The 24,644-nt window shown below is 45.9% G+C and overlaps 1 protein-coding gene across 10 annotated transcripts; it reads right to left on the reverse strand.

Moving 5' to 3' along the window:
* Positions 1–1,049: 1,049 nt before the first annotated feature.
* lrch4 (leucine-rich repeats and calponin homology (CH) domain containing 4) lies at positions 1,050–22,922 on the reverse strand. Of its 10 annotated transcripts, none has more exons than XR_015842820.1 (18): positions 22,507–22,922; positions 15,028–15,172; positions 14,307–14,439; positions 14,143–14,248; positions 13,833–14,079; positions 13,668–13,764; positions 13,455–13,560; positions 11,850–11,953; positions 11,729–11,781; positions 10,772–10,903; positions 9,851–9,892; positions 9,719–9,773; positions 9,565–9,634; positions 8,051–8,301; positions 7,845–7,982; positions 4,042–4,136; positions 3,896–3,973; positions 1,967–2,014 (listed from the first exon to the last, which is right to left on the reverse strand). XR_015842820.1 is itself a non-coding variant. In XM_088293155.1 (18 exons), exons 1-18 carry the CDS (start codon positions 22,676–22,678, stop codon positions 3,411–3,413), a joined length of 2,040 nt encoding a protein of 679 aa, XP_088149281.1. In that variant the 5' UTR covers positions 22,679–22,922; the 3' UTR covers positions 3,020–3,410. The 10 variants fall into 10 exon arrangements, 6 of the variants coding, with proteins under 6 accessions (XP_088149282.1, XP_088149281.1, XP_088149279.1 ...); XM_088293155.1 differs by lacking the exons at positions 1,967–2,014; positions 4,042–4,136 and adding an exon at positions 3,020–3,596 and having other exon boundaries at positions 8,051–8,124; positions 8,200–8,301; XM_088293156.1 differs by lacking the exon at positions 4,042–4,136 and having other exon boundaries at positions 1,050–2,014.
* Positions 22,923–24,644: the final 1,722 nt, after the last annotated feature.

Below are 24,644 nucleotides of genomic sequence, written 5' to 3' on the forward strand. Positions count from 1 at the left end.
AAAACAAATTCAAAAATACAATAACACTGACCTGGGTCATGTCATAACAATTAGCTTGACGTCAGTTCTTCCAAGTCACTTTTTTGTCGTGACGCCTACAAATATTTTGTCGCCATTGGATCCGTTAAGACTGTGAACGTAAATATATTTGGTGACCTAGTTACATATAAACAGCAACTTGATTTGTTGAAGTCAAAATCCAGGAAATGTTTCTTCAACAATTGTGTGGTTGGTAACAAAAAAAAAAAGAAGAAGCTTGCAATATGTAAAGGTTATTAAGACCGAAGCCCATTTACGATTGGAATATTTCAGGACTTCCCGTGTGCTCACCACCTGTGGGAGGGGCCAAAAGGGCCAGCTGGGTACCGACATGGGCGCCGGCTAAAGGCGGTCACGAGCTGCAGGCGGTGACCGAAGAAAAAGATCCCGATACCAGCGGGCGAAAAGACTTTCCCCCGCAGGGTGTCCGGTAGTGATGGGTAGATGAGGCATCCTGTATCGTTTCGACACAGTGACACAATGTATTGACACTGTGTTGACACTGTGTTGCTGAATACTGACACCTGGTGGACTTGCAGGAAACATTTGACAGGGTCATCTGACACTGATCTGTCAAACTAATTTTATCCAATTCCATTGATTAGCGACGTGATGTCTTTTTATATATCCTATTTCGTATTACTTTCCATCGCACTAATTATTCTCTTATCTAATTTATATATTTAACTGAATTATTGTTGTTTTGCACTGGAGAGGGGAGCTCTCTAATCTCGTTGCACACTTGAGTACAATAACAAAGCGATTTCTGATTCTGATTAGGCATTGGCTTTCACATTATTTTTACATACACGCAATTTCATAAAAGAAATCTTTGATATTCGAGACGCAGTTGATAAATTAAGAGAACAATAAAAGTGTTGTGAATGACAATGGACTCATTGTAATTAAAGATTTTTATTCCAAAAAATTAGTTTCTCCAGCGTTTTGTCTGTTTCTTTTTTTTTAGGCAATTTCCCCCGCCTTTGAGAAGATCCTCTCACAAGGCACTGAAGAGGCCGGTGTGGCAAATATAAATAGGTGAGGGAACGTTGCCTCCATGGACTTCCAGTATAAGAGCGAGTCTTCCGTACGTGCAACGTGTCCTGCTGACATATAAGCGCTGCACCTCTGAGTGCGCATCAACAGTGACGTCTTCCATCTTGTGGATATTTAACGCAAAGTTAAATAACTCGAAGCTTGTTTTGAGCGTCCATCCTGTTGACAGATGCGCTTCCTTATGAACACAGTTTGGCGCGCGACCGCCGTGTCGACAGGATTCTGGTAGTGGTCACGTGACTTTCTCAAAGCAATACGCGCACCGACACGGGGTTTGCCCTGGAAGCTCGGCGCGCGCATCGACGCCTCGGTGTCGTTGGACCCATCACTAGTGTCCGGGCTCCCCTTCGCGAGAGAGGGAGGAAGCTCGTTCATCCGACATCTCGGAGGAGACCAGGAGGCCCCGAGAGCGATCCAGGACACGCTGGAGACCAAATCTCCGGGATGGCGAGGGAATGCCTCAGGTTAAGAGGAGCTGGACAGCGTGGCTGGGGAGAGGCGAGTGTGGATGCTTTCAAAGTGCGACCGCCACCTGACCTCAGATAAGCAAAGAAACCATTTTGGCAAAATGGAGTTGATGTACATCATTGGCCTTCACGGGCGACATCAAATGATTTGTCAGCCAGCATATTCTGAGGTTGATGTTTGATATAGCAACGAGAAGACATCACAATCAAGCGGATTTATCTGTTAATATTTGAAATCCAATTGGATTTTTATTGAGGGTGGACAGAAAATGTCATCCACTTCAGGAATGAGCCAAAATCTCTTTGTGAATAAATAGCACAAGTCCACCATCAACGTTGCGCTCGTTTTGGGGTCACTTCAAGGCCGCCAGTCCCTCCAGAACGCGGACGGTGCGGACCAAGCGGCTCAGGCCATCGTCCTCGGCGGTGAGCTGCGGTGAGCACAATTCATCCTGAGCCGGAAGGACGAAAAAAGAAGGCGTTACATTTTGCAAGCAAACAAACAATTGGACCGACAAGCTTCCGATTCATCTTAATACTCACACTGGCGGGTCCAGCTCCCATCAAGGGAATATTGAGCGAGTTTGCATTTTAAGATAGCACGCAACAAAAAGAAGCATGTCAAAGGCCATTTTTAATCAAATTCTTTACAACAGGAGGGGAGAACAGATGTAGCAAATACATTGATATCAACGTGGAAAAAGGACTTTCAAAAGTGTATAGATATTAAAAAAGGACGTGGCAATCAATTCCTCTTCTTTGCACATATTTTGGAGTTCATTTGGGAAACCGGAGCGATGGGCCCAGTCGACATTTTGAATTCGCACAAAATGCAAACAGGAGGCTCATAGAAAGACTGGCAATCCAAAACAGCAGCTGAGCCAACGGAACAAACGGAGAAAGCAGGACAAGGAGAAATCCGCAAAGGACCGTTGTCATTCGTTTGACAAAAAGAAGTCAAGCTCACGCAGTGATCCGCCGGCTCGCTTTGATCGCTTTTGGGATCCAAATCGGCAAAAGATCGCAAAATCGGTCTGAGCAGACAATCGGAGACATTGAACGGGGCACACATGACGATAGTCCGACTCAGTTTGATCTTTTTTTTTTTTTCTCCCTCGTGTCATCCATTCGAACTTTTCCACGAAGAAGCGTTTCAAATATGCAGTCGCAGAGTGTGTCAGTTCGACTCACGGGAGGGATGCACAATTTACAAATGCCCAAAAAAACTAAAGAGGTGGGAGGGGCATGCTTTCATTTTTGGTTATTCTAAACCTGAATAATTTGAGATATGATAGAAAAAATGATCATGTTGGAGCTTTCACCAGTTTCTGAGTGGAAACCTTGCAACAAAATAAAATAAATAAAAAAATATTTAATTTAGCAACTTTACATTTATACAAAGTTAGCCGGTTGACGACACGCACACACACGTGTATACATATACATATACATATACATATGTATATGTATATGTATATGTATATGTATATATCCCCAAAGTGTGGCTTGTACCTTCCTAGTTTGAACACAAGTCAAAGTCTTGTCAGTTATAAGGCACTCGGGTCTCATTTGTACATGTTGGAAATGGTAAAACCGATCATAAACATTCGCAGTTGCTATTCAGCTCACATGACCACTTCAGAATGCTCACTTCATTTTTTTGAGGACCCAAGCAGTGCAAAAAAAAAACCAAAAACAAACAAAAAACAGTGAACATTATGTTGTCACCCTGTATTACATACTGTAAAAAAAAAAACGGACATTCTCCGGAGCAAATGCAGGACCTGAAAGGTTTTCTTTACGTGATACAAGGCTAAGCGACGGCATTTCAGTGCTTCGTGTTTGGTCTTAGGCGAGCAGGTAGCAGTAGAGGACGTAGAGCATCGACATGGCGACGCAGTAGAAGAGGAGGAAATCTGCGGCCAGCAGCGGGGACTGCAGGGGTCCGTCCTCCAGGGCCAGCAAGGCCTCGACGCAGGTCAGCACGCGCGACCACTTAGACAGAAGCACATCAGAGCACACACAAATGTCCGTCTGGACAGGACACAAAAATAAGCAGAGGAAAGTGTTAGAAGACAAAAGCTGAGTTTGGACCGACGACTTGAGCGCTTTCAGGCGCCTCGAGTCGTCCGTCCAACTGTGATGAGCAACACACAACACGATAGACTTAGAAAGCGGTTCATAGTTTCGGGCAAAATAAGCCTTCTATCGTATCAGATACATTTTGCGCCATCTTGTGGCCGCTATGCATAATGACATCTCCACTTTTGAGCAATGTCAGGCTTGGTCACCTTCATGCATGACGTGACATGACATTGAAATTTTTACTCTACCTCGGGGACGCCCAGCTTGCGGCAGGCGGCGATGAAATTTTCCACGTTGAGTCGACACTTGGCTGAGCTCAGTCTGGGCTGAAGGACAAAACACATGGGCCTCATTTACTAAAGATATGCCGACCAAAAACGGAAGGTCAACTCACCAAACACAGCAAAGAAAACATCGGTGGCCTGTAGCTGCACAGGTGGACCTTCCGTCAGCCCGTCACCGAAAGACGGACGTTTTCTTGACGACTGACTGGATACAAAAAATAAATAAAAAGAAAAAAAGACGGGCTAGGCACTGACGGAAGTGTGTGTTCGTCCTTCAGTGTCATCATCACACACCGACTGATTCAAGTATGGACTGGTTAGACTTTTTGGGAGTTAAAACAGTTGCAGGGAGACATCAGTTGAACAGATAAAGCCTGAATTGTGTGTGTTAAGGTCCCACTGCTTGATGAGGGAGGACACACTGATGACGGATGGATGAAATGTACCAACGGAAGCGCAGTTAAAATTAGATGTGCTGTTTGAACATCGCGATTGTCACATCGTAGGACGTCCAATGTTTTTTTTTTTCTTATAGCTACTGGATGCTCGGCGAAGCCCGTCTCGATAGACCCTTCCCTGGCCGCTCCCCCACCCCCTCCACTCTGTGCGCAGTGAAAACAGGCGACAGAAGTGACAACGACGGCAGTAGATTTGAGTCCCCAAAAGAAAGTCAACATCCAAAATATGGAATTATTTTGGCCATAAAAAGGAATATACAACACACAAAACGTCGCTGCAACACGAGGTCATACAACAAACCTGTCAAACCATTTGAATCGCTATTACGAGCCCCCGTATGACCAGTTCAGACTCATTAGTGGGACCCGATGTAAAAGCAGCTACCGTATTTTGGCGACCATAAGGCGCACTTTAAAGTCTCTAATTTCCCCCAAAACAAACGAGGCTATTCTATAGACTCAACAACTCTCTCAGCCGTTGAGCCCGTCCCTTGCAGAGTGCACGATAGCACACCCTGCTGGCCAAAGTCTGAGACATCTATGCCCCAACTCGAGTGTGACAAATACATTAGGTGAATACGCTTTTTTTTGATGGTGCAAGAGAAAGCTGGACAAAAGGGCAGCTGTCCACAATGTCTTAGTCGGTCTTATCATTCATGTTATTGCAAGCAAGAAACATCACAAGTTTAGACAACAGACTGAAAAAAAAAAAATCTTTCTACCCTGATAAGATCCCAGAATGCCTCAGTACTGTTTATGTGTTGTTTCTATTTCTTTTGATGATAGGAACGGCATGAGAGATGCATGTTTTCTTTGAATTTTATTTCTTTGTTTGCTCGTATGCTGTTCAGAGATATTTTTGGTTTTGATTTGAAATCGTGACTCTAAGGAGTGTGGTGACCAGTGACATCCCTCCCCTGATGGAGTTAATTAGATGTGTTGCCATGACATCTCTGATCGGTCTGAGTTGAAGTGCTGCTACAAACAGCCATCAGCCTGCGCGAGCTAGCATGCTAACATGCGCCTCAGTGCGGCGCGCCTAGCCGAAGTATTAAATACAGAAATAGCACCCTCAACTGGTGCGGCGCCCTTTGATGCACTCAAAAAACAATAACAGATGCCTTTATTATAGCAACTTATGATAAGAAGTCCAAACAGCATCGACAAATCACAAATGCAATAACTTTTTACTGGGCGAAAGGGAACGTGAAAGTAAATCAAGGCCGTCACGAAAGAGGTTTAAAAAAAATGATCCACAACACTCGACAAAAGGTATAAAATGCCGTGGCGCGCGTATTTCTATCAAGTGGCCATCTCAGAGCAAACAGAGCTGCTTGAGTCACCTGGTGAAAATGTTCTAGTTTCAATATCGCAATGTACATCGAAGCCTCCCCAAAAATCGCAATGTCAGTTTTTTCCAATATCGTGCAGCCCTCGTTCAAATGAAGTGACGGACCGGGAAAGCCACCGGAGCCGACGGAATACCAGGCAAAGTCCTCAGAGCATGTGCCCACCAGCTATCACATGTTTTGGCTCAAGCAGTAATTCCCTCCTGCTTGAAAACCTCCACCATTATTCCTGTCCCCAAAAAGTCACCCACAATCCACCTAGATGACGACCGTTGTAGTGGCCTTCCGTTGTCTCAAAATAAGCCCCTCGTGCGGGGTTAAAGACGCAGTCACAATTGAACGAGTGGCGATCCAAGTTGTCAATTTACTGTAAACAAGATTAACGTGCATTTGTTTGTCACGTGCGCTTGACTCAAAATTATTCGTCCTCGTCCTCCATTCCAAACTACAAAGGAATTAATGAGTATAATAGTTTGTTTTAGTTGTGATCTGGTCAAATACTGTTCCGCTGTCTTCCAAGTCCCACAGGTGCAATAATCATGAAACTGAAAGGTTCACAGGTCACACCACCATCCCGAGTCAACAGAGGGCACCCTCCATATTGCAACAGTGGTGTCAAATAATATATTCATTCTGGCCCCAACAACCGTCCTGTTGCTCTCACACCAGTCATCAGGAAGTGATTTGAGAAACTGGTTCTCCAGCACCCCAGAGACTGCCTTCCTCCCACACTGGACCCCTACCGGTTTGCATAGCGAGCTAACAGATCCACCTTGGATGCCATCGACACTGCTCCAAATGTTGAGTTGGGCCGCCGGGAACAATAGCAGAGCGATGCCTCGATGCTCTTTGTGGACTTCAGCTCGGCATTCGATATGATCATCCCAGACATCCTCATCACCAAACTGGACATTCTCGGCCTCCCCGCCCTCATTAAGGACTTTCTGACCAACAGACCCCAGACCGTGTTGCTCGGCCCCTACACGTCCTCCACCCGCACGCTGAGCACCGGTTCCGCTCAAGGATGCGTGCCGAGCCCTCTCCTGTACGCCCTCTACACCTACGACTGCAGCCCGGCCCACGGCAACAACACCGTCGTCAAGTTTGCCGACAACACGACAGCGGTCGGTCTGATCTCGGAAGGTGACGAGACGGCCTACAGAGAGGAGGTCCGGAGACTGACGGCTTGGTGCGAGGACAACAGACTGCAACTCAACATTGCAAAAACCAAGGAGATTGTCATCGACTTCAGGAGGAACAAGACGCTGCCGCCCCCCCTCTGCATCGAAGGCGTGCGTGTGGAGAGGGTCCACACGTTCAAGTTCCTGGGAGTACAGATCTCCGATGACCTTTCTTGGACTCGCAACACCACAGCAGTGGTAAAGAAGGTCCACCAGCGTCTGCACTTCCTGAGAGTCCTCAGGAAATTCAACCTGGACAGGAAGCCGCTGCTGGCCTTCTACCACTCGTCCATCGAGAGCCTGCTGACGTACCGCGTCTCCACCCGGTACGGCGGCTGCACTGAGGCGGACAGAGTGAGGCTCCAGAGGACGGTCAAAACAGCGCAAAGGATTATTGGCCGCCCTCTCCCCTCACTATTGGACATCTACACCGCCCGGTGCCTCAGAAGGGCTCTCAACATCGTCAAAGACGATACCCACCCAAACTCGACCTGATGCCCTCTGGCAGGCGCATCAAAATAAAGACTAACAGACTGAAAAACAGTTTCGTTCCGAGAACCATCTCCATGCTGAACTCTCACACACAACTCCCGTCGACTTGCCGAACAGCGACATAATGTGTTTTTATTTATCCAATTTTGTATTTAGTTTCTATTTAATCTTTAATTAATCTATTATATATATATATAATTAAATTGTTGTTGTATTGCACTGGAGAGGGGAGCTCTCTAATCTCGTTGCACACTGAGTACAATGACAAAGGGATTTCTAATTCTGATTTTCTTTTAAAAAAAAAACAAAAAAACAACAACAACAACTTACAGATCCACTCAAAAATTAAATTAAAAGAAAAAAAAAAAAATCTAAACTCCTCCACACTTCTACCATTGCGCAACTCCAAAGCTCAGCGTGAACGTGAACGCACCACAGCCGGGGACGGAACGTGGATGATGGCCACGGAGCGCGCTCGGACGCTGTTGACCAGCTGGCAGAGGACGGTGCCGTCAGCCAGCGCCTCCCCCAGGTCCTCGCCAAGGGTCATCTTCAGACGTGCTTCCAGCGTCTGCCAGACAACAACAAGGTGAGCGCACGGCACGCCATTTCCAAAAGGCGGCAAATTATGCGACCGACCGCTCGCAGCTGCGCGTCATCCGCTCGCTCGGTCGTGCGCGACTCGCTCCTGCTCCTCTCGCCCAGCGGGAAACCTGTGGATGGCGCAGACGGTGCCAAAGACGAGCCTTGCGAGATTAGCGCTCGGCCTGGCTTTGTTTGGCGCTTACCTGCCGGTCGGACGTTGCCGCAGGACGCCGCGCGGAACAAGAAGCTGTTTGGTTTCTGGGTTGGCGCTGCGGGCGGAGACGTCTTCGGGGAGGACAGTCCCTCTGCAAGAGCGCGTTTGTACGTTTGCGACATGCAACAGCTCAACAATTTGCTCCTTTCAATTTCCGTTGCACAAGATTGCCATTTCAAATATGAATATGAAGCGTCTTTAAAGGGACGCTTCACTGACGTCAACATTGCCGCTTCTAGAATCGGCCTGCATGTCCGAATGACATCAGTACTAAAATGCCACCCCTAAAAGACTCTTAAGCTATTTGAGTTTGTTTTTTTTTGGTGACGAGATTGACGACTTTTGTACGTTCTTGGATGGGGTTGAAATAAAGAGCGCCGCTCGGGGCAGCACGTAGATTTTGGACGCAAAACAGACGACAAAATGAGCTCCTTCCCATCCAAGCCTGCAACTTTGTGCCACGAACGCCCGTTGCCTCTCAAGCAGTCGAGTAGGTTGGCGTCCGCCGCCGCTTGCAGCCAATTCAGGAAGCGGTCAGCGTCGATTTCAGACAAACACGCCATCGACCGACACCGTCACGGAGCGACATGCGCTCTTAACCGCTTCGTGAGCGTCAATGTCTGATAGCGAGCGTCACCGCCGTTGCACTTTGAAAGCATCCGGCACGCGTGCGAACGACCGCAACGCACAGAAAGATCAACAGACTTTGAGGAATTCAGAACACAGAAAGTTTCAGCAAGGAGGGCGAATCCATAGCCGAGGGTGGCCGCTTTGGAACGCGTCAAATTTGGATGAGAGGCGTCGCGCTGCCAGGAGCGGCTTTGGTGAAAAAAATAAATAAATCAAATAAAAAGAAGCCAAGCTAACGCTTCTGGAAATGAATCGAATCCATAACGATCTACAAACAATTAAGCTCCCGAAAAGCCTTTCGCAACGCGCGGTGTTTGCGTCTCTTGGTGACTTGATCCCGAAAACAGACGAGAGTCTTTCAAGTCAGCCACGGAAAGACGATGAATCGTTTTGCGGCGTTTTCTCAGGTTGAAGTGGGCCCAAGTCGAGACGTCCGCGGCCATTTCGGCGCCGTTTTTTTGGACGTACTGAGAATGACTTTGAATGGACAAATTGATCGTTGCCCCATTGACGTGGAGGGAGGGGGCGTGACCATTTCGCTTCTTTTTAGGGGACGGTTTTCCAAACTAATGGATAAAATAGAAAATTCAAGCTAATATCAATTTCCTGACAACAAAAGTTGCATACAATAAACAGACCATCATGATCCCATGATTTCATATTGCTAAATGTTTTGGCCGACGCAAAAATGAAACATTTTCCTCTGCAGACTTGATCAAATTACCTGTTCTGCTCCTTGAGCGTTGAAGATGCCGCGCCGTCGAAGAACACGGAGCGGCGGCGTGTTCCGTGCTCTGAAAGACAACAGTGAGCATGTCTGCATGTTTCCGGTGTGCACAAGTGTGAGGGGGGGGGGGGGGGGGGGGGGTCCAACTCACTGCGCGTCGGGGTCGGAGGCCGCAGTGGGAGGGGCTGCTTTGTGGAGATGGGCCACTAGAGGGAAGCAGAGGACGATTGATGAGCATTGCGAGTTGTAGCCTCAGCATTAAAGTGTCCCAAACTGAACTCACTCGGAGCTACTACTTCCTGTTTTGCTGAGTGACTTCAGCAAGCTGCAAAAATAGAGATGCGGACAGTTACCAACTAGCCGTGCTTTAGTTCGTCTGCGAGTTGTCGTCTGTATTTCAGGCCCCCCCCCCCCCAGTCGGTCCGAGTCAAACGGGGACGAGAATGGACTTGGCGGTACCACGAAATACAAAATGAAAAAAAAATAAAAATTCTATCATTTCATCGATCAGCACACCGTTTTCTTTATTTGGCCGCTCGTGTGACGTGAAAAAGATGTCGGCGACACCGACGAGGGACGGACCGGGTCAACGTGGGTTGGCCTGAAATACTGAAGAAAACTTAGCGACGCAATGACGATGCTAAAAAGTGCCTTTGGGACGAGATGACAATAAAAACAATAAAATATGTCGTCTCCAATTAAATCGAGTTTGAACCTGATTTGCAAATTCTTTTTCTATTTACATTTGTCACCATATGACATCTTCAATGCAATTTTCCAAAGTGTCGCAATTGCTAAAGCGTTCACCTGTTGCCATGTTCATCAATGTCATTTTTATTTTAGGGTTTAAAAGGCACATCAGACGGGAAATTAAAGATAAAGATGTCCTTTATTAGTCCCACAATGGGGAAATTTCAATTTTGAAATTGCCTGGAAAATGTCAGGGTACTTGACCAGTCATCATAAACTCAAAGCGCCCCCACATCGCGTTTCTCGGGCCATGACATGGTGACTATTTGATTATTTAATCTTCAATTAATCTCATTTACAGATCCGATGAAATGATCGTTGTATCGCACCGGAGAGGGGATCTCTCTAATCTCGTTGCACACCGAGTGCAATGACAAGAAAGGGCTTTCTGATTTGTGATTTGTGAAAATGCGCAATGACAGCGAAGGCCAAACGAGCGTCACCTCGCGTTTACCTGGCCTGCTGCTGCTGCTGTCGCTCTCGCTCCTGCCAGATGAGCAGCGTGCCCGGCCGCCGGCGCTCTTCCGCGTTCGGGCTGGAGGGCGACGACGGCGACGTCACGCCGACGTCCACGTGAAGACCAGATCTGCACCCGAGACGTCGGGAAATGCCATTGCAGCAGAACAGCCAAAGTTCAACACGAGCGTCCCAAAAGCATTTTCAGCCGACATGGCAAACTTTTTTGCCAGCTGCTTATTAGCGCTCGACCGATGTGGATTTTTTGTTGTTGTTTTTTTTTTTTAGCTTGATGCCAACTGTGATATTTGACAGAATAAATTCCAATCAATTTATTTAAAAACAGAAGCAACTAACTTCTTAACGTGTGGTAACAAGTGTGACTGTCATACAACACGTTGTCTTTTAGTCTTTGGGCGTTTTCGTCTCGCGTGGTAATGTATTCATGCGTTTGAAAAGACACGTTAAAAGAAAAAAAGAATCGGAAAAAAATGTGGCGAAACAAAAAGTTTGGCACTTTTTAAAACAGAGCCGCAGATGATCTTTTCCACGAGCTCGGAATCAAACCGAAAATGTCACCGATCCAAACGAAGCAAATTGAAGCCGTCGGATATCTCGCTATGATGTAACCCCCCCCCCCCCCCAAATTGATGGGTCGACTGATTTACGTCGCTCAAGTTCATTGTTGGGTGTGGCGTCGATGCTTCATTCAAACTAAGAAAAATGTTGTCATTTAGGGGCTGTTTTGCGTGACCGATTTCATTTTGGGGCCAAAAGAATCCCCGTTCCCAAAACGACACCGAAACGTCGCCGCCTCATTGTGATCCATGTGAAAGACGAAGGAACGGTCGCCGGCTCTTCAAATATTGTGTCGACTTTGGAGCGCACGCGCACACGTCGCCACGGAAACGGTCGTAAGCACGTCGTCGGCATGTCAAAGATGGCGACAACTTACCGCCGTATTGTCGAGGCCTTGTTATCGGACGAGGACGTTCTCTCCTTGGGCTCCTGCAAACCAGTGACGCAATCAAGACTAGAAAGAGGAAGTTGCGCAATGGCCGTCTTTTGCCTCCTACCGGCGCGGTGAGGCCCGTGGGGGGCTGCGTCTTCACGTCCTCTTCCTCTTCTTCCTCCGTCACGCTGCCGTCAATCAAGTCGGGCCTCCGCGCTTGGTCGTTGACTAGCGAGGTAGCAGAACGCAGACTTCAATTTTTGCACACACACACACTGACAATCTGAGCGCATGACACGTGACACAGCCAAGTGGGAAGGTCACGTTGCGCGCTCGCCAGACGCAAACGGACTCGGAAAACGCGGCACCGGCGCCACTTGGACGAGCTAATGGTTAGCTTTGTATATTTCTTGGCCAATTTTTTTCTTCGTATTTACCGACAAAATTATTATAGTTAAGAAAAAATATCGAAATGAGTAAAAGTAAACCAGGATGAAAAATTCATGATTCCAAGAAAAAGATTTTATGCTAATCAATATTGTAAAGATGTCAGGGGCGCGAGTAAGGGTTGCTTTTAATCAGATTCAAGCTGGCTTCGTGAGAAAACTTTCTTATATTGGCGCTGGTGAGCCCACAAACGTGTTTTGTTTTAATGTTTGCATTTGAGAAAAAAAAATTGTGGAAGTAACGCAAAATGAAAGACGTGATTTCTTTTCCAAAGGTTGCAGACCGCCCCCCCCCCCAAAAAAAAAAGCAGTAAGACCACAAATTTATTCTTATTTTATTTTTACTTTTTTTTGCTCTTATCGTGCGAGGTGTCTGCGTGTATTTTGGATTATTCATATTCATTTTGTTTTCATTACCGCATTTTCGCAACCATGCAGTACTTTTCTATCATTTCAGTACTTTTCCATCATTGCAGTATTTTCAATCATTCAGTCGTTTTTATCATGACAGCGTTTCCCCCTCTGTATAATGGACCGGCATTAGGAGTGTTTCCTTACACTTTGATACGTTTATACTGTGTATATTTGCATGCTTTTTATGAACGTCTGCTGCTAATGTTAGACATTAACGACTACATTACGCCGCCGACTCTGTGTGATCTAAATCTTTGCTGCTGTAACACCTCAATAAAGGACATCTTATCTTATCTTATAAGGCGCACTCTAAAGTGATTTCTTTTGGGGATATGAATGGCATGCGAGATGCATTTTTCGTGTTCTTCTTATTTCTTTGTTTGCTCGTATGCCGTTCAGAGATATTTTTGGTTTTGATTTGAAACCGTGACTCTAAGGAGTGTGGAGACCAGTGACATCCCTCCCCTGACGTTGTCGACCGGATGCGTCGCCATAACATCTCTCATTGGTCATGCGCCTCGTAGTGAATATTGAATGCAGAAATCGCACCCTCGACCGGTGCGCGTCTTTTAGCCGTAAAAAAAAGGTAAGTTGCTTTTTTCATTTTTCTAGCAGGTTTTTTTGGTTTATTTAGTTTTAGCTGAGCATTTATTCTTTGTTCTCGTATACTTTTAGTTTATTCTTTTTATTTGTAAGGTCACTAATTATTGTGCAGGAAAGTAAAAGAAATGCATTACAGATGTACAGCAATACCAAAATGAAAAAAAAAAAACAACAACTTCCTTTTAAAATGACAAAAGAAAATGATCAGCATAGCTTTGTTTTCTAAACGCAAGATGTGCTTCGTATTGAATGCACTTAATGCAAACCTTTGTCGGCTTCTCGAGGAGATCGTCGGTCTTCCTCCTCCGGGTTTCTCTGCTCTCTGCCGAGCTCAGAAATGCGGAGAGAACGTTCCGAGAAGTCATCTGCCGACTGGACGCAGGCGCGCGCGCGCACGCCAAATGAAGTTGAAGCTCGTTACGAGAGAGTAGCAGGCGGGCGGCCGTTGTTGAGGCCCGGCGGCTCTGACGTGGACGTACCTCATTGCCGGACCACCTTTTGCTGCCGCTATCGACACTGTTGAAACCCGAGTCCAGCCCCCCGGATTGGCTGGCGGACAGCTCCCGGTCCGACAAACTGGAAGGCGACGGCGCGTTATCGGCGGGGCGCGGAGAGAAAAAGTCAAAACGGGCCGAGTCACTGACCAGCCGTTGAAGCCGGTGGGCCTCGGGTGGCGCTGCGGCTCCTCGTGGCTCCTCTTGCAGGCCTCCGTGTCGAGGAACTTGAAGATGTGGTACTTGCCCTTGGAGCAGACCTGCGCGGGCGGCATCTGCAGCGGGTTGTTGTCCAGCGAGATGCTCTGGAGGTGCCGCAAGCGGCGGTAGCACAGCGGCACCCGAGTGATGCGGTTGCAGGACGCGTCGAGGCGGACGAGAGGGAGCTCCGAGATTTCTGCGACGGGATGGCCGACTTGTCAAAGTGGACGGCGGCAAACGCTGCATTTGCGCCGCGTACCTTCGGGCAAAGACGTGAGCCGGTTCCTCCTCAGTTTCAAGTCGCGCAAACACTCGAGCCGGCCGAGCTCCGCCGGCAAGCGCCGCAGCTCGTTGCAGCTCACGTCCTGACGACACAAGAGCACAAAGTCAGGCGCGCACGAGACGGCGCGGTCCGATTTATGCTACCAGCTGTCGGAGGTGCGCGAGGGCAAACACGGAGGCGGGCAGCGAAGACAACTTGTTGTTGCTGACGATGAGCACTCGCAGGAGGGGAAGCTCAAAGACGCACGCCGACAAACTGGACAGCAGATTACGGCTGTGGGCGCAAAACACAAAAAGAACACAATTGGCTTTTTTTTCTTCTTCGAGATTTACTTCCCATGTAGTTTCTAATAAACAATAACAAGCAATAAATCCGTTTTACAATGAAAAAGAAGCCATTTCTTCGGCATCATTTTATTTGAGAGGTTCATCTCGCGAATATGAAAGACAATTTATTCATCTGCTTCAAACCGAGTTGTTGACTTACTCACGGAGACTTTCCTACGACAACTTCTCAAAATTTCAGATCGTTTTAGACGAATGCGAACACAAAGAAATCTTTTTGGGCGACTTTATCACTTCCACTGCATCAGACAAGTAAGCATTCACTATCCAAATTTGTTGGAGTCTTGCTTTTTACAATTCAATAAGTCTCGTTAGTTTGAGTTTTTTTTATTTCTAGTTTTTATCCAGTGCAAGATTTGGATTGTGATTTTCTGTGTTTTCTTGAACCAACATCAAGTGAAATGAAGCAGAAGCTTTCTTGATTTCAACGCGATTCGTCGTTCAGGCCTCGTAGACTTGCACGTGAATAAAAGCGTCAACTGCTTGGGAGCGCTCTGTTGGCAACGTGCGTGCGTACCTGAGATTGAGGTAGGTAAGCGCCTGGAGGTTGCCCAGGCAGGGGGAGAGTGAACGCATGCCATTGTGGTAAAGACTGAGCGTCTCCAGCGAGATAAAATGACCGAGCTCCTCCGGCAGCTCACAAAGACGATTTTTCGACAGATCTGAAAAGAAGCACAATTATTTTTTGGGTCTCTTTCTTTGTTATCCTGTCATTGGCTGGCAACCGGTTCAGAGTGCGCGACGCTCGTTTTAGTCATTTCATTCAACTGAATTTGGTACTTTTGCTCGAAAGAAAAAAATCCTTTGATGATTCAGTTCAAATGGATCGCATCGGACTGGATTCAAGCAAAATTAAAAATTAAAAAAAAAAAAAACACTTCTATGACTTGAACTGAACTTAAAAAAAAAAAAACAGGTTTAAACGAAAAACATTCTGCATCATCGCTTCAAGGTGAGAAGAAACACTTTGGCTAATGGATGGATTCTTTTGCATACCACCAGAGGGAGCCTGCGTACCACTTCCCAGAGTTCGACTCGTTTGGATTTCTCATCAGTTTGTTTTTATTTCATTTTTTTTTAAAATTTGAATTCAGTTTGGTTTCATAGAGCAGGTGTGTTGTTTTTTTATAAGTTTGGAAAATGCTTTGTTTTAGTTGAGTTCCGATTAGATTTAGCATTAGTTTTTTGTCTGCATGGAGTATTGAGAGATTCAAAAGAAAAAGGTCACAAGATGGCGTTAACAACAATTCACAAACTGTTCAAGTTTCTGACTTTTGTGTGAAACATTTCAAATCAAGCCCAAAAGCTCAAGTTTGAAATTGAAATCGACAAAGACGAAAAGGAAAGACATTTTTGCTCTGATTAGAGTTAGATTTAGTTTGATTTTATAAACGTAAAATGTCATATTGGTGAGTTAGTCGGTTTTTTGGGGGGGGTTTGTTTGTTTTTGTTTTTCGAATTAAAACATTATCCTTTTCATTTGAATTCATTGAAGGAAAGCTGTGTTCAATTTTAGTTGTAGTATTTTGTTCATTTTTCATCAACTATCGTCACTTTGCCACTTCCACTTGCCGAACGTTTTATTAGCACATCATTTCCAACATTTTAAATTGGTCAATAGCCCTTAAAAACCGACACAGCGGACTGACCAATAGTATTGATTTGGGGAAAATATGATATTTATAAGGCCTGCACGATATGCGGTTTTAACAACGCGATTGCGATGTGCGCATGGGCAATAGTCACATCTTTTTTTTTTTTTAAACACTGAAACTTTTGGTTTGTTTCATAAAAGCAGCACTACGCTCTATAATATATTGTAGAGACTACACAGACTAGGGCTGGGCGATAAACTGAAATTTATTACAATGACTCACATCATTTTGCCCATGTCGGTAAATTTGGTGTTTAAAAAAAAAGAAAGAAAAGAAAGGTCTTTTGTCAAGAAAGGTCTTTTGTCTGCCCCTTTAAGATGGCTTCAGCGCGTCGTCACGTGACTCCACCCATCTGAACAAGAAAGAAAACAGACGACGCGGTCGTAGCTGGCAATTCAAATCAAGAAGCGGCTGACATGGCTGAAGACAAAGTAACGTTAGTTGAAGTTGTTCCGGTCGCGCTTGTCCCGAAAAGAAATTGGACATCTGTTTTGGGTTCCATAAAGACGATGTTTGCTCAAAAGAACATGAACTACACTCAAAACAGCGCGTCCAACCTTTTCTTTTTCACCACCCACCAGTAGCAAGGTTGGACAAGTGACAACAGCCCATAACGGAGGCGACACCATCCGAGAGAACGTCTCGGAGGTGGACGCGATAGCCTAGCTGCTAGCACATAGCTAAATATTTAGCTCCTCTAGTTACAATGGAGCGCACGGGATTTAAAGTAGCCGACAAGTGGTACAAAAAATATTTGTGGCAAAATGTACTCCCCAATATGGACCACATCGGGACGGGAGCGGAGACATGTCGAGCATTTTGCATCCACATCCGACTTGTGGTCGAGTCGCAACACGGATCCCCGTTTGAGCCCGACTGTGCGTGACGTAGACGACAAGTGGCGACTGCGCACCAGAGTACTCGAGACGGCGCGTTTTCCCGATGATGCACACGCGTTTATTTGGCTTGCATTGACATTTTTTTCATTTAATTTGGCATTATTGATATTGTTTACAAGAGACCTTGACACAAATCGAGGCCTTTGCACATGGCATGACAGCACCTCGGCTCAATCTGTTTGCAGAAAGAGGTTTTGCGAGAGCAGGACCTTTTTCTCCTGTTCTTTGTGACATTGTTCAAGTCATGTAAAGCAAACTATTTGGAATGTTTATACAAATTTATTTGTGTACTTTTATTTATTATATTGATTTGCGGTCCTATCGCCCAGCCCTGACACAGACCGTCTTGATGTAATTAGTCAATCAACGGCGTCGCAAAAGAGGTTTAAAAAAAATGATCCACAACGCTCGACAAAAGGTATAAAATGCCGTGGCGCACGTATTTCTATCAAGTGGCCATCCCAGAGCTGTAGATTAAACAAAGCAAAGTCTTCCCAAACAGAACTATTTGAGTCATCTGGTGAAAATGTTTCTAGTTTCAATATCGCAATGTACATCGCAGCAAGCCCATGCAGGCGTGTCCTAAATTTCGCGAGCTTGATGTTTTTTTCCGGTCTCGCAAGATCTTGTAAGGTGTTGGAGTTTTTTCAGCATCAGCTCTTCGTCATAGGACCACATTGTTTATTAGGCCAAGATGAGTCTTAATTGCTCATTAAAAAAATTGACGGCGTTAAAAGGGGGTTGGATTAATCCCATTAATAATGCGTTTTTCTGACACCGCTATTATATATATATATATATATATATCTGGTTGATCATGTGTGGAAAGTCCAGCCTCAACCAACAATTATTTTAATCGCCGATTCATCCGAATAAACTGATGAATTGGATTTAAAAAAAAAAATAAAAAATAATTTCCATTCTTTGATGCAAAAACACAACATTAGTTTCCAAAATCAGAAATGAATTGAATCAGTCACTGGTTTGGTCTGTGCATGTTAGAAAAATAAAAAGGAAAAAGCAAGTGTTTGATTTTGATTCAACACAAAGATATAAATTAAATTGTATTGTATTGTATAATCATGGAGGACAAGAGAAATGTCATCGAGGTTGAGAAGCTGAAATTTTGAGCATTTGTACAATTTGAAATGAAAAAAATGATTACTCGTCGATGATAAAAAAATAATTGTCAATTAATTTGATAGCAGATTAAGAACTCTAATAAAGTACAATACTGTCGACTTTTCTACGCGAGCGGCTTTACGAAGTTTAGTCGGAATCCGAATGTTGTGCAGCAAGCACCGAAAAGTGAGAGACGCATAAACAGACGGCAGCGGTAGCGACACGTCCGCATCACCGTGGCAACAGCCGAGCTGTGAAAACACAGCGACGATCCGCCGCAGAGAAGCAAAGTATGCATGTGTGCATGGCTGCAGCCGGCGGGGTCATGTGACTCGCCAACGCGCAACCTCAACTCCAGCTTTGGCCGTCCAAACGGAAGCCGAACTGGAACAACATCAACGAGGTTCAGGTGTCGTTTGCGATTCGTCAGACACGCGCATCACCTATTTACACCTCGTCATCAAGTTTCATCGCGCTGCAGCCAGCAAACAAAAGTAAACAGCAAAAAGTAACGCCATGAACTGGCCCCTGCGCCAGTCAAGTGAGTTCTTGGAGGCCTTTGCTCTAGTTACCTCCCACGGGCCTGGGGAGGGGGGGGGGGGGCGACTCGGGAGCCCATCCACACCCACCTTCCAACCAGCTGCCGCAGAGATTTAAAATACTTCCAAAGTGCCATTCACCAGCTGAATCATGGACCGAGACTGACTTTTGTGTGACTGGCGCTGCCGGGCGCTGCCGGGATCACCGACAAACCCTCAAAAACTCAGAGCAGACACGCATGCTAAAAGGGATGGCCCATTTTCAATAACAAGTTCCATTTATGCATTTTTTTCCCCAGAGAAATTATGTTAGCGTGCATTCTCTATTTGATCAATTTGTTTCGAAAAGCCAGCCGAAAAAGAAGAGATTTGGCCACGCCCCTACCCGCCTCCCACGTCTTGGTGGGAGGCACCGATCAAGTCCATTCAAAGTCACTGTAAACACGTCAACATACCGGCGCCAAAATGGACGTGGACGTCTGGAAAAACGCCACAAAACCATGAATCGCCTTTCCGTGGCTGACTTGAAAGAGGAGGAGGAGGAAAGGAGCAGCTTTCCTTCACTTTCTGACTCTTGTCCGTTTTCGGGATCAAGTCACCGAGAGACGCAAACGCAACGCCTTGCAAAAGGCTTTTCGGAAGCTTCATTGTTGGTAAGTCGTTATGGAATCGATTCGCATCGAAAAGCGTTAGCTTTGTTGGAGAAAGCGGAACTAAGTGTTGTGTTGTGACACGTCATGTTCCTACACGGACACTGGAGAAGAAGAACAAAAACAAAGAAGATGGCTTACTCATAACTTGTGGCGTCTCCCAAGTACGTAGCAAACGTTACAAGCTTGACTTTTTTTTTTTGGACTTGCTTTTTTCCCCACCCAGGCCATTCAGGCGCGACGTCAACACCACTCATCCGAAACCAATGCGTCCATTACGGCCACACTCGGCCTCCTCGCTGGAACTTTGGTGCGCGCATGTCTGGATGATAAGAAGCTCATTTTGTTGGGCTGTCGTCGTCGTCTGTTTATCAAGCGAGAGCTAATTGCTGCCTTGAGCAGTGCTGTTACTTTTAATACCAGCGAGGCTGCTGTTCGCCGTGGGGGGGGGGGACACCCCGGTTGGCGGTGTGGGGCACACAGCCATGCCTTGGGTGCCCCCAGGGACTTAACACCACCATTTTAGTGTAGCTCCATTTCCGAAAGCTCGCCACCGGGCTTCGCGGGCGCATTCTTGCGCTTGTCCGCTTCAGCCTGTGTAAGTGAAGAATCGATCAGCACGCTATTTTTGAGCTTTTTGACTTTTGCTGTCAAATACTCCAAACTATCGTGCAGAAGGCTTTTCTACTTTCGCAGGTTGAAGTGGAGAAGATTTGCATTTCGGTGGCAATCGCTCGCCGTTTTAGACAATTGGAACAATATGACTTCGCTTGCCTCCCTGCGGCGACGTCGACGTTGAAACCGAAAAAAAGAAAAAGCCGAGCTCCGATCCCAAACAATAGCCCTTAAATCACGACAGAATCATTTAGATGGCTGAATTTTCGTATCTTTTTGACAAACAAAGCTATTCGATTAAGTGCCAACGTTCAGCCGGCTCAAGTGTCCCTTTAAGCGACGGTGACGCCAGGTTTGGCGAGCGTCTACAACAAAGAGACAAGAAAAGACAAAGCAGAAGTGAACGGCGAGCCCACGTCCGCGGCACGGAGGAAAAAAAGCAAGCGGGCTCGCGAAATCGACATGTCAACAGCGCTTTCCATCTTCAACACGCACGACGTCACTAACTGATATTTTAAGAAACAATTATTCCATCAATCCAATAGAGAAATTGGATGCAAATTCATTCAAGCGGAAAACTTTCTGAGCAGCGTTTCATAAGGCTGTGACGATAATTTGATATTGATATGTATCCAGATAGTTGGGTGATTGATATCAATGGAAAATGGTTGGTATTGAAAAATTATCGATCAAAAAAAAAAAAAACAATGGAGCAGATTGGACCGATCACGGCCCAACTCGTCACAAACTCCCTCCCATTGAGGAAATACAACCCGAGGCTTACGCATGCGCCGCTCAGCTAGCCTGACTCCAAAAAGAAACCAAAAAAAATAAAGAAAGAAATAATAAAATAAGAATTGGATATATATCGATATCGACCGATATGACATATTTGCGTCCCGACATAGTTTTCGGCCATATGGCCCAGCCCTTGCGTCTCAACACCACAAGAGCACTAAGACCGAGTTGATCCAAACCAAGAAAGCTCAAAAAATAAGATTCAGCCTGCCGGTCGCAATCCCGGCTCGTTCGGGGCACATGGTCAGAATTAGCCGAAGACAGACGGACGGGTTCCGCTTGAGGTCACGACAGAGCCGAAGATTGATTTCAGTCAACCTGGACGGCCGGCGTAATCCTCTTTGCGTGCACGCCGACCGAAAGGTAGTCGGCCCGCCTTAATCCAGCCGTGCGCCGACGCTTTCGTCAATGAAACAAATACGAGTGACGTCATCTGTAATAACGTCAATTCATTTTTCTTTCTTTGGAAGATGGTGGGGGGGGACGGTTTTGAAGCTTTGTTTGGTATCACGATGAATTTATTAATGCGGCGGTAGCTTGATGACAAGCGGCTGCAATTTATTATTTGAAGTTACAAACTAAAAGGTGCAACAATGAATGCATTAATACACAACTATCACACTCAACTATTTTGACTGATTAATCGTTGGGACATTAGGGAACAGAAAATTGTACAAATCTTCTGAATTTCAGCCCAAAAAAATAAATCCTCTCAGATTTTTTACATTGCCAACATGAAAATTTGGTCAATCAAAAGACTTTTTATGGAACATCTGCTTTCACATTAGAAACAACGATCGCCACGTTGGTCTAATTTCTGTGGTTCTGCAGAAAAATCAGTCATCCAGAATCTGTGTATTGCCAGCGCTGCCAATTTGAAATTTGTTTTTGTTAGAGGGGTGGACTTGCAGAGATTTTTAATTCAATTAATTAAAAAAAATAACTGACACATTCATCGATAGTTACAGCAATCCTTAGTTGTAGTCCTATGATTTGTGTGTCATGTGTTGCAGACATAAATGACCTTGCCACTTAATGGTGACAGTGACCTTGACAACATCCAGCCATCACCACATTACCTCAAATTCTAAGTAAACACATCCGTTGTGTTTTGTGCTTGCGTTTTCTGTACATAACAAAGCCAACTTTTCTGCAAATCCTGTTTCCTGATCGTGTGGCGTGCAATGGACTTGGCGTAGCAGAAGTACTTTTTCTACAGGAGCAGAGGCTGAGCCTTTTCAGCGAGTTGGCCAGGATGACGCGACCACTCACTAAGGGGCCAAGGGGCCAAGGGGCCAAGGGGCCCCCTTGCTCCGCCCCTTTTTCATCAATATGTCAAAAAATGAAGCAGCAGGCGTGAATAAAGCTTTTAACGCTTACCAAAGGGAGTTCAAATTAATTCTTGGCGAGGCCAAAACGCGCCCTCGGCCCACAGAGCCCCCCCCCCCCAAACACCCACGCGCACACACGCTCACACACACACACACACACACACAATAAAATATAAATTGGTGATATAACTGTGATTTCCTGTACAATATGCTATGTAGCCAACTTCTTTAAATGAAATCATAGTTATGGGTTTGACGGAGTGCATTTTGAAAAGAAACAATAGTTGAGAAGCGTCTGCTCGATTCGGGGTGGAACTGCGACCCGACACGAGCCGAGCCGAGCCGACTAAACAAAAGGCGAAAGGCGAACTTGAAACTCGAACTCACCTGCGTGTGTAACGTCGGATAAGTCGTAGTTCTGGGCGCTGCGGGGGAACTCTTTGAGCTTCCGGTTGGCCAAGTTGAGAGCCCCGCTGGCGGCAGCGTCCTCGAGGGCTTTCTCCACACTCCGACTGGCCGCGACGGTGGCCGGCAGCTGAGCTCCGTCTCCAGCCTCCATCCAACAACACTCGCGTCGTTGAGTCCTCCCCTCGCCGCACTTTGTTTCCGGCGTCCGCGTCACGCTCGCAACCCCACGCAGTCTCCTTTACCCCCGAGCCTCTCAAAAAACAAAACAAAAAAACTACGACCGGGTAGCCATGGTGGCGCAAATGGCTTAAAAAAATGTTGCGGGCTCGTCGTGGGCGACGCACAATCGCGTCAGCTCACTGCCTGAAGAGTGAGCTCAAACTGTCAAGTAACAGGAAGTGGCTCGATTGTGAAAGTGTCGCCACAATCACCCCGGCCGCCGGCGTTTTTTTTTTTGACACAATAAAAGCTCACAACTCGTAAACTCAAAGGACAATGACATCCAGCAATGCGCATTGGGCCCCACGTCAAAGCTCACTAAAGGTCAATATCTTACATCTTTGTGTTTTGTCACGCGAAATATCATGTGCTTCAAACACTTGTCGTTGTGTAAGTTTTACTTTGACAGTTGTAGCCCAAAACTCTAAAAAGCACGCGTACTTGATGGGGCGGCCTCCCTCTGCTTGCTACGGTGGCCGGGAAGTCCGAAACACTATTATTAAATGCAGAACTCATTCGTCAGTCTTCAAACAAAAGGAGAACTGAGTAACTTCACGAAAAACATACGCATCTAGACCGCTTTTTATAAATAGTTCTTTTGAATTGTAAATTAAAACGCGTTTTCAAACTAAAAAAATAGACTTTGTTTCACACAAAAAAGCTAAGCAAACGTGCAAGGATTTCGCAGAATAAATAACATTAAATGAAAATGTCCAAAAATTAATAAACTCTTAAAGTTGTATAGAATACGTGTTTTACAATTTCTAATCTTTTTTCATTGATTGCCTATGGGCTATATATATATACACACACACACGCGCACACCCCCGCTTTGTTTATGGGTCGCAAGTCTATCAACAGCTGGCTTTGGACAACTGGCAAATTATACGCTGAACTGCCTGACAGCTAATAAAAGAACACATGAAACAAATGTGAATTGTTTTTTGTACACGCAATTGGCTGACGACCAGTTTCACTTTCCTGACTCGGCCAAAATCCGCAGGGATGGGCTTCAACTCACCTGCAACACTAATGAGGAAAACGCGTTAGAAAATGGATGGATGGATGTCCAAACATGCAAATCCATTGTCAGCAGGACAGCTTTATTGTGTCCTTTAACGTTTGCTCTCTTTTCTCTTTCAGTTCCAGATGATACGCTAAAACACGCACACGCACACACACACGCCACATCTATTTGCATTGTCCTCATCATCTTTCGCCCTCGTTTCCTCCCTTCCTCCCATCCTGCATCCCCATTGGGCCATCTGTCAAAGTGCTGCGGGACCCCCCCCCCCTGCTGCAAGTGGGACTAATGTGTCGAATGTAAATTGGGCAGGGCCTCTACATATGTAAAATCCTTTCAGTCATGGATCATTTCATGCTGTGCACTACATCGCCATGCAATCTGGGATAATAATGCTACCCGACTCTCTTGGTGATAAATGTTTATGTGTTTTATCATCTCATGCTCAAGAACACAATATGTGAATGAAACAGAAAATATACTTCAGAAGTCATGTTCGTCTAGGATGCAAGGAAATGCAGTGGATGAGTGAAGTATTTTCTCACTATGCTTGATGTCTTCGATTGGGTCGGCCTGGAGGCCCAGAAAGGCTCAGACTTTCTCACGCTCTTTGTCTGCCCGTTCTTCCGCTGGGCTCTCAATGTCACTTCCTTTGCATCCTCCAGAAGGGACTGCGTCAAAGGGGCATCTTGAACTATGACAAGCCGTTATTTCTTTGAACGCTAGGTTGCCAGTCAATCGCAGTCCAGACTGAGGCAAACAACCAACCATCTTCTGTGCCTATGCGTCCAAAAGGGAGTGAGCCAGTGCTGGCTTATTTGATTATTTTAGGCCCAGCGCGTTGGGTTGAGCGTTGGGTCAACATTTGGATCCT

Source organism: Idiotropiscis lumnitzeri, chromosome 4, assembly GCF_059441095.1.
Source record: "Idiotropiscis lumnitzeri isolate Australia: NSW breed Sydney's pygmy pipehorse chromosome 4, RoL_Ilum_1.0, whole genome shotgun sequence".
NCBI classification, from domain to species: domain Eukaryota; kingdom Metazoa; phylum Chordata; class Actinopteri; order Syngnathiformes; family Syngnathidae; genus Idiotropiscis; species Idiotropiscis lumnitzeri.